An 18424-nucleotide genomic window follows, 5' to 3' on the forward strand; every position below is an offset into this window, starting at 1 on the left:
CAATGTGTATTTCTAGGACTGCTATAACATAACAACTCATTAACCAAGCCCAAAATATGTTTAAAAAGCCTATTTTAATGTTCACACCTGGAGTTAAGGAGGCACACCTCCATCACTCCAGTTCCTGAATAAGTAAGAACTTAAAATATGTACAAGCTGGGTCAGCTGGCTTTCAAGCTGGTCAGCCGGTTATTATAATCAGTGCACTTCTACTAATGTAGTTGTACATAGGAAATCTGGGATCTGTATCTAGTAGGGAATTTTCAGAATCAGGATGGTGTTGTGGGAATTGTTGCTATTGCTTATGAAGATACCTCAGACTAGATTCTGGGATGATACTGCTAGTTGTGTTATCCATGACCCCATTGGTACTTCTCATAAATACTACAAGATTGGTGAGCTCATGATTGGTGAGATTGCTTCTCAGATGATGATATTTTTGGATGAATATTCCTTCTTTGAATATCCCATTCCTGATTCTGACAATCCCAGGTAAGGACCCATTCTTTTACTGTTATGTTCAGTTACCCTAGGACTACATATTAAGGACTGACACACTCCATTCTTATACATGTCTACTTGGAAGTATGTCTCACAGAGTTCAGTGGCATTTACTCCCATGTAAGTAACCATGCACTTATAGACTTAGCTTATTAACGATTACAATGGCATTCAAAAATTCATTTTAAGTGCTATTAATACTTCCTTATGCCTCTGTTTATCCCACTCCTATGTTTATATTTTAATTAATTTCTTTTAATTTTAATTTTTAATCCATCAGTCCTGATATAAACATATACATTCAAATAAGCAGTTCATATGTCCAAATATATATGCAAATGAGATTGATGATTATAAGATATACATTCAAATATTGAACATGTTTATTCTTCCAGCCATGAAGTATATGTCTCTTTATATAAGGGCTGAACATCTGCGAATAGTTCCAGAACATAGTTAATATGAACAATACAATAGATCATTTTGTATCTCATTCTTGACACTCTCTTTTTTCTACCAATATCCATCTCTTTTCTACTTTAAAACACCCTGACTCCGCCCCCACAGCTTTATTTTAAAACCTTTTTGTTTCAGGTGTCAGGTAGTAGAATTATGGCTTTTACTTTCAATAAGTTACTACATTATCAACTAGTTCTAGTGAATTGTACCAAGATGCCCTATTTTGCTTTTTCTGATCCTCAGCTTCATACTCTGGTAAGATTGTTCCATGAGCTGACTCCAGAATATACAAACTTTAGCACTGTATTTTATGAGTGTGCTCCCCCCATCTATATCATCATCATTGTCATCATCGTCATCATCATCATCATCCTGCTCTTTCTCCTGAAGGAGCCCAGGGTGGCAAACACATAAAAAAAAACAGTTTAACAGCAAAAGAAAAGCATTTTAAAATAGTAAGATAGTAACTTTCTTCCTCACCCTTATTTCATACATATATTTTGGACTACATCATTTCTGACTATTGACCATGTTAACTGGGGCTGGTGTACTTCAAAACACATTGAGCAAGGTTGGTATAGGTACAAATCCTTCCTTATATTCTTCAGTATGATTTCTGGTGAGAATTAAAGGCTCATGCTTCCTTGATGTCCCTTTATCTCATTTTATCCTTCATGTTCCTTTGAAATGTCTTAGAGACAATTAGAAATCAAATATTATTGTGAAAATGATATTTATTTTATTAAAATGATGCAGAAAGCAATCTTGAAAAATGACTGTACATTTCTATCATGACATGATTTGATTAAAAAATACAGGAATTTCAATAATGCATATATGAAGACTAACATTTTTCCCTTATCTGCAGTACTTTCTACAACTTTCACCGTTCTATCCAAAACCATGTAATTTTAATTATATACAGAGTTATATGATGTAGAAGATCTTGAAATAACAGGAAAACTAGTGAAGGACTTTATCAGTAGTTGTATTCCCTGTGACACATAATCTAACTTTTGTTGCAGTGTTGTGACAAAGAATTACCAGTATGTCCTGGCCTTGGCATTTGCTGTAAGTGAGATCAATAATAATCTCCAGATTTTACCCAATGTCTCCTTGGGATTCCACATATCTGAGAGCTACTTCAATCCAAGGAGATTATATCAGATCACAATGCATTTTCTTTCCACACAGTATAGATTCATCCCCAACTATAAGTGTGATATTCAGAATGATCTGATAGCAGTCATTGGAGGACTGGGCTCTGAAATCTCTCACCATTTGCCTAACATTTTGGACATCTACAAGATGCCACAGGTATAATATGTCCATGGGTACAGAACCATGACCCATTACTTGCCTTTCTTGGGATTGTGTGGTATATTTGTGTGTGTTACTTTTACAGTAACATTTCCAGTCTTTACTCAATGTTCCTATGTTCAGAAATCCAAATTTGGTGAAAGAATAATCCCAGATTTTCTTAATTCCTTCAGATAGACACCTATCAGGGAAGGAGCAAATTCTAGGTATTTTATGACTGACTCGCATATATGTGTATCAGCATGGTTGAAGGGGAGGCAACAAGCATGCCACTCCAGGTATGTCTCAGTTGACCCTTTGTTACCTGGTGAAGAAGAGAGGAATAGAGATAATGCATTTTTATGTAAACCGCTCTCACAGATACATCTCCTTATTGGCAGCCATTTGACTAAATTAAAATATGGAATATTGCAAAACAATTAGATTCAACATTGCATGAAACAAAGGTGCATTATTAATATCTTTTATGTGAGAGTGTCATTCTTGATTTCATTGGGGATGGATTTGCCTCACCCCTTCTCTCTTTGAAGAGACTCAAGTTGGTCTTTCCCAAAAGGAGGTCAGCAGACCATGTGGGCAGGAGTGCCCAATAGGATGCCTTTATTATAACATATGATTGTCATTATTATCTTTTAATTCTGTTTAAAACACACCAACATGAAGAAATTTGGGTGAGTGTGGGCTTGAAAGGCCACACACACACGCCCCACTTGTGTTATCACAGTGCAAAACCTACTGCAGCAGCCAGTATTTATTTATTCATTTTAAAAATATTTTGTGCTCCTTCCCATTAGCCCTAGTCAGCATGCCCAATGATCAAATAAGTTAAGAGTTGTACTCCAATAACATCTGGAGGGCCAAATATCTATATGAAGGTTTTCTAATCATTTACAAAATAGCTCCCTTTCCCCATCCTTTTAATGAGCTCTTTTGATTTCAAAGCAACATCATTTCACCATAAAGAAAAAAAATCCATAAAATAATTAGAAGAACATCTGCACATCTGTTATTTCTTTTGTAAAACAGTTGTCTTCTTTCCCTTATAGTTCAGCTATGGTAATTTTGCTCCCATGCAAAGGGATCAAACCCATTCCTGGTATTTATACCAAATGGTTCCAAATGAAATCCATCAGTACAAGGGGATTATCCAGTTACTTCTGCATTTCAGCTGGATGTGGGTGGGTCTAATGACCATGGCTGATGGAGATGGAGAATTATTTCTGCAAAACCTGCTACCAATGCTTTCTCAGAGTGGCATCTGTTCTGCCTTCACAGAGAAAATTCCCCTAGTGTTCTTTTTTGAAGACTTCTTAAATTTGCAAGCAAGCTGGAACAAAATATTTGTAAATGTTATGGAAAGTAAAGCCAATGGTATTGTTGTCCATGGAGAAACCAAGACCATGATATGTTTGAGAGAGTTGCTTCATGAAGGACAAGCTGAGTATAAGAAAACATTTGGTAAAGTGTGGATTATGGCTTCCCAGATGGATTTTGCTGCACTGGCCTTTCAAAAGGCATGGGATATAGATACCTTCCATGGTGCCTTAGCCTTTGCAGCTCACTCACATGAGGTGCCAGAATTCCATTTGTTTCTTCAGAATTTAAGGCCTCATATGACAAAGGGAGATGACTTCATCCAAACATTCTGGGAGCAAGCATTTAGTTGTTCATTTCCAAATTCCAATTTTAATAGGGATGATGTGGAAACCTGTACTGGGGAAGAGAGACTAGAGAGCCTTTCTGGGCCTTTCTTTGAAATGAGTATGACTGGTCATAGCTACAGTATCTACAATGCAGTCTATGCTTTGGCAAATTCTCTACATGCCATGTATTCATCCAGATCCAGATCCAGAATAATGGTCACCAGAGAGAGGCTTAAATATACAAAAATGGAGCCATGGAATGTAATTGGTCTTGAAAATTCTTATGTGAGATTAATGTACTGTATATCACTAATGATAAAGAAGAATGATTCATGGAACTTTTACATGCAAATAACTTCAAATGTGGATATAACTTCAGATGGATTACATCCTACTAAATTTGACTGTACATTTTGTTCTTCCTATCACAGATCTCTCTAAGATTAGACTATATACTGACTGAAAACACTTTATTTAATGGAGTCCACCAAGCTACAGTAGGATTACAGAGGATCTCAGACCATGCACAAGTCTGGGTATCATTTCACATTCATGGCCCAGTGCATAGTTCCCATTGGTATTTTAATTCAACTCGATTAATCCATTAGAGCACACTACAAACCTTGCAAGGCTTGAACTCAGAATAGTTTCAATTTGGTCTATGAAAGGGGGAAGGATTTGCGATCTGGGGGCATCAGTGCAGCTTTTGTGGAATATTACACAAATTTATATACTTCCTCCTGCGCTGATGTCTCCCAGATCAAGCATTTTTTTAAATACACAACATTTATATTTTCTCAGAGGATTAATAAAGAAATATTAAATGAATGAATATCAGAGAAGGAGATCAAATAGGTAATCACAAAAAAGACCATAAATCGCCTCACCTGGATGGATAGCCTGGAGATCTATTCTGGACTATTCTGAGTTCAAGCCTTTCTTTTTCAGAGCATTTGCCAATAATTTGGAGTGCAGAAAGGTTTTCTCTCTTTCTTGTGGGTAAAAGAAAATGTTTCCCTTAAAAATAAAATCAGCAAATACACTCATCTCAGGCACAGGGCAGCCAGCTTCCTCACCTTCCCACATTTTGATTAAAGTTTAGAGGAATACATCATATAACTTTGTCCAATGGGACTTTTTCAGATCAGGAAGTGCAGGCAGGGAGGCTGCAGAGTGCTGGATGTATACTTAATAGAAATAAAGTATCTATAGTACTCACAAATATCTCACAATAATAAGGTAAGCTGAACCTTACAGCCAGAGAAATAGGCCATTCAAAAGGAAGAAACTCACATGGGAAGAAACTTTGAAAAACTGGAGGACAGGTTTTGGCACACCTCTATGTTATACAGTATGTCCAGCTAAAAAGAAGTTGGTTGGTGTCTCACTCCATCCAGCCCCACTTAGAGCACTTGGAAAGCAAATGCAATTTCTCTTATTCCCCTTTAGTAGTTAGCGCCATTGCCAAAAGCTTGAATCTAAAGTGGCAGTATGCAATTTTTTCACATTATGCCTTACTTACTTCTTTATACAGAACCCAAAAGGATTCTTCTCCCCCCACTCCCCATATCCCTGTTAGTCTGGAAATTCCATTTACAAGGCAGATTTGTTTAAGGGCAAAGCAATCTCAATCCATTGGGGACAATTGTTACTGGATATATCGAAAAGGCTATCATAAAATTATTTCTCCATTTTTGTCCTTCTACCTAGCTCCATCCTTTTCTGAGGAGATTCTCATTTAACAACGGTGCTGGAGAAACGGTACATTTAAATGAGAATGGGGAATCAGCAATGGGGTTTGATATTACAAATGTGATCACTTTCCCAAATAACTCATTTCATAGAGTGAAAGTTGGAAGGATGAATCCTTGGGCTCTTTCAGGAGAAGATTTCAGCATTGATGACAATGCCATTACATGGCCTAGAAGCTTTAACCAGGTAGGATGTCTCTAGAGGTGGGATAATTGAATGGGGGGGAGCTCCTTGTAAGTCCCTTTATAAAATAATTCTGCTGTTATGTCAACAGATTCATTTTGGTACATTTACAGTTGGATCACATGCATGTTTTTGTTATATTTATGCTGCCTTTGATTTCATAGTCTTATTTTGTCTTTAAAATGTTTTTATAATTATTTATTGGAAGCCATCTGAAAACTTTGTTCATACACATGTTGTTAATAAAATAAATGAATAAAATACTTCTAAGTGAACCCAAATGTGTGTAAGGGAGCTTACGTAAGTGTGCATAGGACTGCAGTCTTAGATATACTGGCTTAGATTCTAAAATAATCTAATTTAAGGAAATGCACAGGAGAAAAGCTTGCAGCTGCCATCCTCTGTAGCCAAAGCCTCTCTGGAGGGTTGGCTTCTGGAATATGTTGGTGGTGGGTGTGGGGGAGGAAACTGAAAAGTTGCCTCCCAGAAGTTAAATTATTTTTGGATCCAAGCCTAATTTTGGATTATGCTCTCCTCCATCCAGCAGACCTTTGTGGCCATCCCACATTATTCAAGAAGGATCCATGGTCTTTGTCATAGCTCCCTCTACCAAAACCCACTCTTCGGGGGAAAAAAATATTATTCTTTAGATTTTCTTATCCTGCACCTTATCAGAAACCCCACTTCCATGATTTGCCTTCTGCAAGTAGAGTTCCTTATTCCACACACAAAGCTAAGCAAAGCTATTGCTAGGGACCTTGTTTTCTTCCCCACCTTCATATTTTCTTTACAAGTGGCTTTGGCAACAGAAAGCCTTAACTCCTCTGGCTATTTTATAGCCTCTAAAGATCCCAGCTTATGGCTTGTTCTTCTGCTACCTGTAACTGCTTCTCTTTACTTGCTCTTAAGATGTTTTTAAAGCTTTTTAAAAATATGTTTTTAAAGATGTTTTGTTTTAATATGTTTTAAAGACGACTTGTTTTAATATATTTTTAAGTTTGTTTTTATGATGTTTTAAAGTGTTTTTGATTGCTGCCCATGGCTGTTACTGGGAGGAAGGGTGGGATATAAATCTAATAAACAGACAGGCAGACAGACAGACAAATTTTGCTGCCTCCACTAATAAATGTTTCTGCCCTTATTTGCCTTATATCAATCTATTGTGCAGCTTTGTCACCAGTCACAATTAAACTTGTTCTATTTTGTAACTAGGCCACGAATAAGCATGCATTAAAAATGAATGTTATTTATTTAACAGATTAAGGAATATATAACAAGTTTACTCCATATTCAGGTTCTGGAAGTGTATGGTCACAAGATAATGATTACTTGTTTCATTTGCGGTTGATGGGTGAAATAATACGCAGACAACAGCAGCTATGGTTGAATAAAGGGCCACTTTATTAAATTCAAACAAAACTTTAAAGCGACCTGCAGAGGTGAAACCTAAGTGCGGGAACTAACAATAGGCAATCAGCTTGCCCAACAGCTATCAGGTGACCAGCCCCTGCTGAAACCAAGGGCAAGCCCCTTTTGCTTACCCCTGCCCCGGCCACACCTTATAGGTGAGTAGGGAGACCTTCCTACGTCACCCAGCCCCGGGGCCATAGAACCCTTGGGTGGATGAGGTAAGTTGGCCGCAAAAGCAGCCCATATCCTGTCTTCAGGCCGTAAAACCCTGAGAGACAGGCATCCGGAACCACCCTTCACCTCCAAAGGTGCCTAAGGGGGCCACCTAGCTGTCATTACTAATTTCCCCTCCCGCACTTTACCGCCACAAAAAGGGGACAAATCTCTATTTAGTCCCCTTTTCCCCACTGCGTAGAAGAACTTCCAGCAGACTCCTCTGCAGGTCTTGCAAAAAGATGTTGTCAGACAGGTGAACGCCATCAGCCCTATAGAGTTCAACCCTAGAATGCTGTACGAGCGGATGTGGAATGGGCAACCCACCATCCCCAAGAACAGCCAACAGAATCTGTCGGTCGACCCTCTTACGTGCCCAGTCTATCCTCTTGGGGTTCCAAACTCCACACCATTCCCTGCGTGGCAGTATTTCTGACCAAAGCAGACAAACTGAAGGCCAACACTGCCTTATAACTCGCATGTCGCTACATGCCTGAACAGTAAGGGCCCTGCCCTTAAGTAAACCCAGGTCATTACCTCCCAGGTGAATGACCAAAATGTGCAGAACTTCACGGACTAACCCTTGCCGGAACAGGGCGGGTAGGAGCCCATCCCAGTGCATCCCTCACCGGCCAAGCCATTGTACAGTAGCTCGTTGACTGAGCCCCAGCTGTGAGCCCATTCGAAACGACGCGGCCCTACAGCCTGCCCAGAAAATCATGCTGTGGCCACAGATTAGGATGCGCATCCACTCCATCCCCTTCCGGCAACCTGCCAAAACAAGGCAATGCCATTAGGCTTCCTTATTACCATGCCCACTCATGGGGCGGAAATAACTCCTATATGCCCCAGAAGCCCACCTGCCAACAGCTTGCAGCCTGGCTCCTGGGAAGCCCAGTCCTGCTGCTGTGGAAGCCGCTCCAATTCTAAAAGAGTGGGTCCCAAAACCTGATGGGTCTATTCCTAATCTGTGCAGAGCCTTCTTAGTAAGTGCCCAAAATTGATATTTAGTGAGAGGATCACCATTCCTGTGAACAAATAAGTATCCACTCACTGCTCCTGTAGCTGTCATAAAGGTTTGCAGGGCCTGCACTGGGCAAATGTGTGGCAAAGGGGAAGGAGCTAAAATAACAGTCCGTCCTCTGCCCCTCTGGTCAGTCTTAGACCTATGTAATGTAAGGTAAGCGCTGCCTGCTTTCATGTTGATATCTGAAATTAAGACCCACTGCAGCTTTCTCCTAGTGGGTTTCCAAACAACCATAATAATAAATGTTCAAATGCAAAATGTGCATGCTACATTGATTTCAAGTAACTGATATCAAAATAGAAGTGCCAATGTAAAAGTTGCATGCTATATATGACTGCAGGTAAATGATATCAGAAATCCTAACAAAGAAGGTTTTTGTTGTTGTTGTTACAAAATCATCAGGAAAGGGTGAAAGTCTGCCTGGAACTTAAAAGGCAGCCTCTGTGTCAACAGGAATCTAAAATCCTGTCAAGGCCACCCCTGCTTTAGTTAAGTCTAAGATCCTAGAATTAGGATAAGAGCCTTATAAGCAGTCTGGCTTTCCTTTTTATTCCTATCCTCCCATCAAGCTACATTATAATCTGCTACATCTTCAATTCTTTGCAGAAGTTTGCATGTCCTTCTTTAATACAACAAACACCATATGCTTTGTTTTTGATACGAGACTAAATTCAAATAAATGCAACTTCTGTCTCAGAGGTAACAATTAGCATGGCACTGACACTTGAAAAAGGATCACTGTAAACTAAGTTATGGTGATTTAGACATTTTCTAGCAAAACCTTGTCATCTGTGCACACCACTAGTATCGAAATAGGACAGGCACAAAGTCCCAGAAGGTTCACCCGGCCCCACCAAGGCCACCATATAATGTAATGATAATATAATTAATTACCTCAACCTAATATATTCCTGGGCCTAGCAAGAAGTCGGAAGCTTAGCCAAGAGCTCCGTATCCCCCAACAGCCACCATGTAATAAATTAATAGAATAAAGTACCGTATATTCCGGCGTATAAGACGACTTTTTAACCCAGGAAAAGCTTCTCAAAAGTCAGGGGTCGTCTTATATGCCGGGTGAAATGGCGGCCGCAAAAAACGGCGGGAAAATTGGCCAATCAGAGAAGCTTGGGGTGATAAAGAAGCAATGGCGGTCATAGGAACGCACCAGCAAGCACAAAACAGTCTCAAACCAAAACTCTGGGGCCGCTGGGCTGCGAGAGCACGATTGGGCTCAGCAAACGAGGGAAAGAATGAGCCGCAGCTGCGGGCTCTAAAGGCAGTTGCGGTAGGCTTAAGATGCCGCAGACGAGCCGGGGGAGGCGGAGCAAGACCCCCAGATAGGGGCTCTGACACAGAGCCGCAGCTGCAGGCTCTGGAGCTGCCGTGAAAAAGGTAAAGTGGCAGCAATACTGAGAGCAGCAGCCGCAAGCTCTCAGTTAATTCTAGGTGGCTTGCTGAGGGGGGGAGAACCGCAGCCGCGGTCTCCCGTAACATCACTGAGCTTCAGGAGGCAAAGGAAGCCGTATGCACAGGCTTCTTATGTGGGGGGGGAGAACCGCAGCCGCGGTCTCCCGTAACGTCACTGAGCTTCAGGAGGCAAAGGAAGCCGTATGCACAGGCTTCTTATGTAGGGGGGGGAGAGCCGCAGCCGCGGTCTCCCGTAACATTACTGAGCTTCAGGAGGCAAAAGGAAGCCGTATGCACAGGCTCCTTATGTAAGTAAGCCGAAGAAGTCAGGAAAAAATGCCGCGGAGCGGGCCAGGAAGCCACGATCGCAAGCTCCTGATTAGAGCTGCGTCAGCCAGAGAACAAAAGGAGCCACAGCTGCAGCTTCCCTGAAAGCCATAGGCAATTTACTGGGGGAAAAAACGAAAGGAGCCGCATCCGCGGTCTCCCTGAGAGCCGTTAGGGAATTTGCTGGGGAAAAAACTTTATAAGTTTATAAGTGACAGTTTTCCTGCTAAGTACCTGCATGTCATAAGCAGGGGTAGTCTTATACAGCGAGTATATACCAAACTCTATATTTTAACTGGAAAAGTTGGGGGTCGTCTTATACGCCCAGTCGTCTTATACGCCGGAATATACGGTACCTGCAACCTAATATAGGCCCTGGTCTAGGAAAAAACTGTAAGCCTAATCAAAGAGCCCCACACAATTGCCAATAGAGGCTGCCAGGGCCTCACCCACATCCCTCACTGTGTTGCGCCCCCTACCTAGGCTGAACTCACATCCAGCCTTGGCAATCAAAGGGGGAAATAGGGCCTGTGTTGGCAGGCTCGAAAAAGCCTGTGCAGCTGTCTTACTGGCTTGTTGTAAAAAGTGTAAAGTGTAAAGAATCTTGTTATAACACAGCCTCCTCCCATAATTTGCTCTGAACCTGCAGTAACTGGGCCAGGGTCACCCACTGTGCCCCACAGCTGCTGGGGAGACTCAAACCCTGGTCTCCTGGGTCGCAGTCCAACACCCTAACCATTACACTAAACCACCTTTTCTCCCACAATCTACCCTGGGCTAAGGGTGTGTGTGTGGTTTTAAATGCCCAAAGGCCTAGGCAGCAAGGGGTTGCCAAATATATATATAGCATGTTTGTTAGCTTGATATGTTTATTGTATTTTACTTCATTTTATGAATGTTTTTCTTTCTTTTACCATTATCAACCCAGATGCTTCCTGCCCGCTAGGCCCTTTTAACGAGGCCTGCTGGCTAGGCACATGCCCCTTTGGGCCCAACTCTCTTCTTTTTCGGAGGCATTGGGCTCATATCTATTTATCATTAATTATTTAATATTTAATGTAAATGTTCAATATATCTAAGTGGTACTCTTATATTACCTTCACCCCCTTCCCCTTTTATGGGGGGGGGGAGAAATCAGCAACCCACAGGGATGCGTCTGTCTGTCTATCTATCTACCTATCCCTTTAACTGCCTAAATATACTTGCGTAATATTTAAATGTATGTGGTTATAATCCTTGTTTAACATCCACTCCCTCCTCCCTGTATAAGGGGGAGGATGTTTGTGTAATCTTGCTTAACTTGGCCAGGCCTCACCACCGGGCCACCTGCAGCCATGCAGCAGCATTAACAGTCATTGCCCTCGTGGCTGCAACCTTAAATGGGCTGATCAGGCCCAAGCATCGACCATGTGGCCAGAAAATGGCTGCCGCTCTCTGTCCCTCGCTGTTCAGTAGCTCCGTCTGTCCCACGCCGTCATTCTTCCTCTCTTCGTCGTTGCGAGCCAAGAGGAATCGGAGGGGGTGGCATGGGCTTAAATAGGCCCATTGGCTCCACCACCTCCGTGCAGCACATCGCATGTCATCTCAGCGCGATGCGCGACATTGCCCTTACCTCCCATGGCTTCTGCGGCTTCAGCCCAGGCTGCAATTGAGCTGCCGCTTCCCATTCCTTTCACAGGTAAGCGGAGCTACATTTATGTTATACTTTGCAAAATCCCCTTTGGATTTTTTTTAAAAAAGATAAACCTGCCTATCCTGCCCATCTAATCAGCTAGGGACATAAGATGCTACCTTATACTGGGTGAGAGCACTGGTCCATCTAGCTCAGTATTGTCTACACTGACTGACAGAGCTCTCCAGGACATCAAACAGGAACTCTCTCCCAGCCTTCCTGGAGAAGCCAGGGACTGAACCTGGGAACTTCTGCATACAAAGCAGATGCTCTACCACTGAGCATCTAATCTTCCTCCAGATAAATTAATCATCCCAATTCATTCCATCAATCAACACACAGCATTCCTCAACATGCTAACTCATTCAGTCCCCTCCCCCTCCCGCTCCCCCTCCCCCTCCCGCTCCCCCTTCCCCTCTCCCTAGCCCATTAACTCTAATATAAACTCCTTCAAAACTTTACCTATTTAACTAATTATATCAAGCACTGAAAAGTGAAATATCACAGAGAAACATTTTGAGAATTGCATGTGGAAAGGATGGGATGGGAAAGTCAACTTCCAGAAAATTCTTATGATACTTATCTTCCTTAAGTTAGCCTACTGACTTGATTGAAAGCAGCCAGGAAACTCAGTAACATGTATAAAACAGTGGTGGTGGAACATGAACCAGTGTGGTTTCAGTCTCAATGGAATATACCTTCAGATGCTCTCAGGAACTCCAATTGGAAATCACAGCAGAAGAGCACAATGTCCTCCAATACTCATTCTTCTTCCTCTTGGAGAGCTGAGCAGTGCTTTGCAGAATACCTTTACTCATGTGATACTTTGTATCTTGATTTGTCATTTTCTGCTACAGTTCTGATTGAAGATGAAACATCATTTTATGAGCTGTTTAAGAGCAAGAAAAATAACAGATTTTTTTTAAAAAAAAAATCCTTCAGGGAGAAGGCTAGATTTTATTCAGAGACATATAGTACAGATTTGTCATTAGTTTCCAAAGTCTTTTTCAGACTATTTTTTTTCTGACCACCTTTATGCTATGAGTTAATTTGGGTGCCTTTAGGTGAGGAAAGGAGCATAGGCTGAACCCCCTGCCTGATTGAACATTTTCTAATTGGCTGGTTGAAGGACCAGTGTTCTGGGAGAAATCTTCCAGACCATCAAGAAATCAATCAGATTACACTGACTCCCTAGTCTGGTTTGGCACAGTGCCACCACAGACAAACAGCCACTATGAAGTCAAAATTTGCTCTGACTGGAACTTAGGGATATCAGAGAATTCTGACCAAAAAAAAAAAAAAATCTGAAATGGAAATTGGCAATATTTGCTTATTTGTCTCAGGTCCAGAAAAGAAATCAATCCAGCAAATACCAACTGGCATTTGCTTTTGTTCTGGAATGGTATGTAATTGACTTACTTTTTTCTTATTTAAACTGAGTTTCCTTTGCATTGAAATGAATGGTGTGGAAATAACTTATGGAAATTAAGCAAATAATTATGTAAATTATGTTAACTAGTGCACAGTGAATTGAATAACATAGTATTTGGCAGAAACCAAAGTGCAGTGGAATAGAAACAATACTGATTTTGACTAAGACAGGTAAGAACAGAAATCACTGCCTTCTTACACCTGAAATGGAACTCCATGGTATAATAGAATTTAATCAGTTGCATGATGGTGCTAATAGGCCTATGCAGATATTTAAAAAAATTTTGAGTAGCCAGTCATTTTTATTATTGTTTAAATGTTTTTATGTTGCTGTACACTGCCCTGAAGTTTTACAAGAGGGTGGTATAGAAATAGTTTTGTAAAATAAATAAACAGTTATTTAAGTAGCATCAATTTTTTTTTTAAAAAAAGATTTTATTGTAAAACAAAACTGAAGAAAAATTGAGATTTCTTTTGTCTTAGTAGGAGGTGTACCTGTTGTTCCTTCAACGTTCTCTATATTAGTAAGAATAATAATATATAAAATACTGGACTGGATTTTTTTTAAAAAAAAAAATCAGGACCATTCAACATCTTTATCATACTAGGCTATGGATTATATACGGTATATTCCCACAAATATGACATAATACTTATTCTCATGTGGAAAGTATTTTTTTTAAAAACTGAATTCAGAGAAATTGCTGTGAAAATAATGATGTTGTCATACTGTGGTAACAGCACATATAGTTTCATTGAAACCAAACATTCTTAAAATAATTTTCTGAGTGCTAATTATATTTCTCTGAAATAGGTGATTCCCCTTTCTCTCTGTAATGACAAATGTCGTCCTGGTTATCATAAGAGAAGAAAAGAAGGGAAGCCATTTTGCTGTTATGATTGTGTTCCATGTCCACAAGGGAAGATTTCTCATCAGAAAGGTAGAATTTATAGTGCTGGGAATATTCAAGCATGATGAATATGAGTGTCTATCCAATTCAGACTAAGTTAACAATGGTAAAATATTCTTGTTTTCTAAAGTGGCTAGTAATTGCTGTCCTTCCATTGTCACAATGGTTCTTAATCTACAAGCAGCCCTGGAAACATTCATGTAAATAAAGAAACAAACAAACAATAAACAATAATGATTAAGTAGTGCCTATGGACACTTTTCACATAGTAAGTATGTTGCTCTGGTGGGGAACTGTTCCTCCAATTTCGTCTTACCAAAGAGAATCCAAACTTTCAAACTAGACCATAAAGATGCAACTATAGTCCTATATCCTTTATAATCACTTTAACTCAACCCATTGTTGTTGTTATTTGCCTTCAAGTCGATTATGACTTATGGCGACCCTATGAATCAGTGACCTCCAAGAGCATCTGTCGTGAACCACCCTGTTCAGATCTTGTAAGTTCAGGTCTGTGGCTTCCTTTATGGAATCAATCCATCTCTTGTTTGGCCTTCCTCTTTTTCTACTCCCTGCTGTTTTCCCCAGCATCATTGTCTTTTCTAGTGAATCATGTCTTAACTCAACCCATAGCCCAGAATAAAAAGGCAAGACACAGATATTAAGTCAACTAAGGCCATCACTTCTTCTTTTTTTTACTCTGTGACAATCAGAACCTGAACAGCTATGCAAACACAGGTTGGGATAGAGTTAGGCTTGTTACCTCCTCCTAGCCTGCATCTCATGGTGAGGCCAACCTTGCCACAAGAACAAGCAATAAACCTCTTGGCATGCATCCAGTTTTAATACCTTTACCATAAAGAAGGCCTGCCTGATTTCCATCTCCCCAAAGCCTTAAGGTTTTTTTTCTCTATCTCAGGGTCCCACAGCCCTTTAGGACAAGCCTAGAGACCTCCCTTTTACCCTAAATGTGCCTTAGGATGCTCACAAATTCTTGTTAGTTGCAGTTCCCACACTGGTATGATAAAGTGGCCAACCTAATTAATCTGGCCCACCTTAGGGTTGCCAAGTCAGAAGCATCCCAAACCCTGAGATTTCAGGGGCTGGCCCTAGTGATGTCACAGACACAGGTCGTACTGATGTCACAGGGGTGGGCTGTAGTGATGTCATGGGGTGGGCTCAAGTGATATCACAGGGGCAGGTCTTAGTGATGTCACAGGGTGGCCCCTAGTGATGTCATTAAGCATGATACCTTAAGCTTCAACCACAGTTGCTTGGAGCATGCAATTCAAACAAAAACATTTCTTGGATTGGAAATTAAGATAGAAATCTTAGCTAAAACATAGAGCCTGGGTAGAGAACACTTAATCTAGTCTACTTGCTCCTCGTAAGAAGGATTTAAGTGCCCTCAGGCCAGCCCAGTCACCAGAAGGTCATTGAAAGGAGCCTAATGTTGTAGAGACGTTAGTTAGGAGCACTCAGCAGTAAAGATGGATGCCCCTGAAGGCTGCAATTCTAAACTAGGGTTGCCAGGTTCAGCCCCTGAGACTGATCCTGTATCTTTAGGAGAAGAGAAAGTCAGCCAAGTGCAGGTGTTCTTGCAACCGTGTAATAGGAAAAACCACAAGGTGGAATTCTCCCTCCCCCCTGCACAATTTTTGAAGATACAAAAGACCTCTTGGTTGCCAAGCCCAGCCTCTCTTGTCCTGATCACAGCTGAGAGAGTCCAGAAACAAGCATTGAAATACCTCCCCACTCCTTTTAAAAAATGCTAATCTGGCCATCCCAAAAGATTCTCAAGAATAACTGTACATAAAAACATGTGTGTGTGTGTGTTTACACAGAACCCAACAAATTTAGCAGCAACATCCACATAGAAATCTTCCTGCACATGAAATAACTTTCAGATCCATGAACTCTTTTTAGATCTTCGGCTATGGGGCGGTCTATAAGTTTAATGAAAAAAATAAATAAATAAATATGAATACTTTGTTGGGACTAAACACATTCCTGCTGTATCCTTTGATTTCTAACTCATTAGGAAGGATAACTAGTTTTACATTGAGGTGTGATTTTTATTTTACTGCCACATTCTTGCATGAATAAAAAGTAACCATATTTAGCTTGGGCACCTGCATGATGATTTGATGTCCTCCAATTGTCCTGGGACACGTTTACCTCTTCCCGATTCAGTGACAATGAGGGGAGTGTAGCTTTAAACATGCCCCAGGAGTTAAAACAAACTTAACCCTTTAGTCACTGGACATTTTCACATGTGAATTTGCTCTTCTGCCCTTGCCACCCTCCTCCACCATCCCTCTCAGGAAAAACATAAATAAATTTTGTGAGGCATTTGGATACATCACACAGGCCTACTGTTAAGAAGAATAAGCAGGGGCCTCAGACTGGAAGCACTGGGTGAGCAGTGACAAGGTGTTGAATGACAGGGGCAATGGAAAAAAACTGCCCCATAACCTGTACTGAAGCAAGCTTCAGCTTCCAGTCTACTGATCTTCTGTATATGAAATGGGAGCTCAGATACAAAAAATGTCTCATATCTGCTCTTGACCTCCAACATAAAGTTACCCTGTCTCCTGGGACTACTAAGAGTAATCAACATCTTCAAAGAATGAGCACCTGATTAAAGTGCCCAACCATGTGCATTGGGCTGATTGAAAGGATTTGCCCTCTTTTTTTCCTCAGACTTAGATTCCTGCACCACATGCCAAGAAGATCACTATCCAAATGGGGAACAGAATCAGTGCATTCCTAAGGAAGTAATTTTTTTGTCTTATGAGGAACCTTTGGGGATGGGTTTTGCTATTTCTGCACTTTTATTTTTTTTTATCACAGCTCTGGTGCTAGCAACCTTTGTAAAGCACCACAACACTCCCATTGTCAAAGCCAACAACCGGAACCTCACCTATACCCTCCTCATCTCCCTCCTCCTCTGCTTTCTTTGTGTTTTGCTGTTCATTGGGCAGCCTGAGAAGGTGAAGTGTCTTCTTCGACAAGTGGCATTTGGCATGGTCTTCTCAGTGGCTGTGTCTTGTGTGCTAGCAAAAACCATCACTGCTGTTCTGGCTTTTATGGCCACAAGTCCAGGAAGTAACATGAGGAAATGGGTGGGGAAAAGAGTGGCCAGTTCCATTGTTCTTTCCTGCTCCCTTATTCAAGTAGTCATTTGCACTGTGTGGCTGGTTTCTTCTCCCCCTTTCCCAGATGTCGACATGAAATCTGTGGCTGGAGAAATTGTCCTGGAATGCAATGAGGGATCTGTGGCTATGTTTTACTGTGTCCTGAGCTATATGGGCTTCCTGGCTTTTGTGAGCTCCAGTGTAGCTTTCCAGGCCAGGAAGTTACCAGGTACTTTTAATGAAGCCAAGTCAATCACTTTCAGCATGCTGGTATTTTGTACTGTTTGGTTATCCTTTGTCCCAAACTACTTGAGCGAAAAGGGGAAATACATGGTAGCTGTGGAGATCTTTTCTATCTTGGCTTCTAGTGCTGGCCTTCTTTGTTGCATTTTCTTCCCTAAATCCTACATTATTCTGATGAGGCCAGACTTGAACAAAAGAGATCAACTAATAAAGAGGAAGAACTTACACATCTAGTTATTCGCATAAACCTTTCCTACTGTTTACTGAAGTGCACTGAAACTTGGCAATGCTCATTGTGAAACCAAGTTGCAGAGTATCCTTCTACCATGACTTCCATTCACACACACGTATGTAATGTGGTGCTATGAGATAGAATATCCACTCCATTGTTTTCTCCTGGTCATGGATTAAGAATCATAGGACAGAGTCTTCCTTCCCCCATTTGTCCAATCTCTTTGAAGTGAAGAGGATCCTCCCCCATTCACACATCTTTTTTCTTTTTTCATATAACAAAAATAAAACAACTTTTGTACATATTGTCAACATGGGTACAAAACCCCTCATATAATTTAAAAATGTTAATAATGCTGTGAACAAAAATAATAGAGTAGAATTAATCATGTTTCATTAACACCTTCAATTTTATTCTTATACTATACCTAATAACTCATATGTTGTATATGATCCTGCACAGTCATGTTCCAAAGCATAATATACACACTTCATTTTCTACAAATGGATTTTCCTCTTGTCTTCTTTCCCTTATTTTAACAACATTAGTAAGCTTG

The 18424-nt window shown here is 40.8% G+C and overlaps 1 protein-coding gene across 1 annotated transcript; it reads left to right on the plus strand.

The window, feature by feature from the left end:
* Positions 1 to 274: 274 nt before the first annotated feature.
* LOC133367589 (vomeronasal type-2 receptor 26-like) lies at positions 275 to 17870 on the plus strand. Its single transcript, XM_061591685.1, has 8 exons — positions 275 to 492; positions 1986 to 2277; positions 3327 to 4208; positions 5634 to 5861; positions 5950 to 5959; positions 13258 to 13316; positions 14160 to 14286; positions 16960 to 17870. Exons 1-8 carry the CDS (start codon positions 275 to 277, stop codon positions 17868 to 17870), a joined length of 2727 nt encoding a protein of 908 aa, XP_061447669.1.
* Positions 17871 to 18424: the final 554 nt, after the last annotated feature.

This window comes from Rhineura floridana, chromosome 11 (assembly GCF_030035675.1).
Source record: "Rhineura floridana isolate rRhiFlo1 chromosome 11, rRhiFlo1.hap2, whole genome shotgun sequence".
Classification (NCBI taxonomy): Eukaryota; Metazoa; Chordata; class Lepidosauria; order Squamata; family Rhineuridae; genus Rhineura; species Rhineura floridana.

Excerpts from the sequence above, each read along its gene's own strand:
- LOC133367589 (XM_061591685.1), top strand. The coding sequence starts at position 275 with ATGGTGTTGTGGGAATTGTTGCTATTGCTTATGAAGATACCTCAGACT. Across the intron at positions 2,278-3,326 it reads ACATCTACAAGATGCCACAG|TTCAGCTATGGTAATTTTGC; the intron begins GTATAATATGTC and ends TTTCCCTTATAG. Across the intron at positions 13,317-14,159 it reads TTTGCTTTTGTTCTGGAATG|GTGATTCCCCTTTCTCTCTG; the intron begins GTATGTAATTGA and ends TCTCTGAAATAG.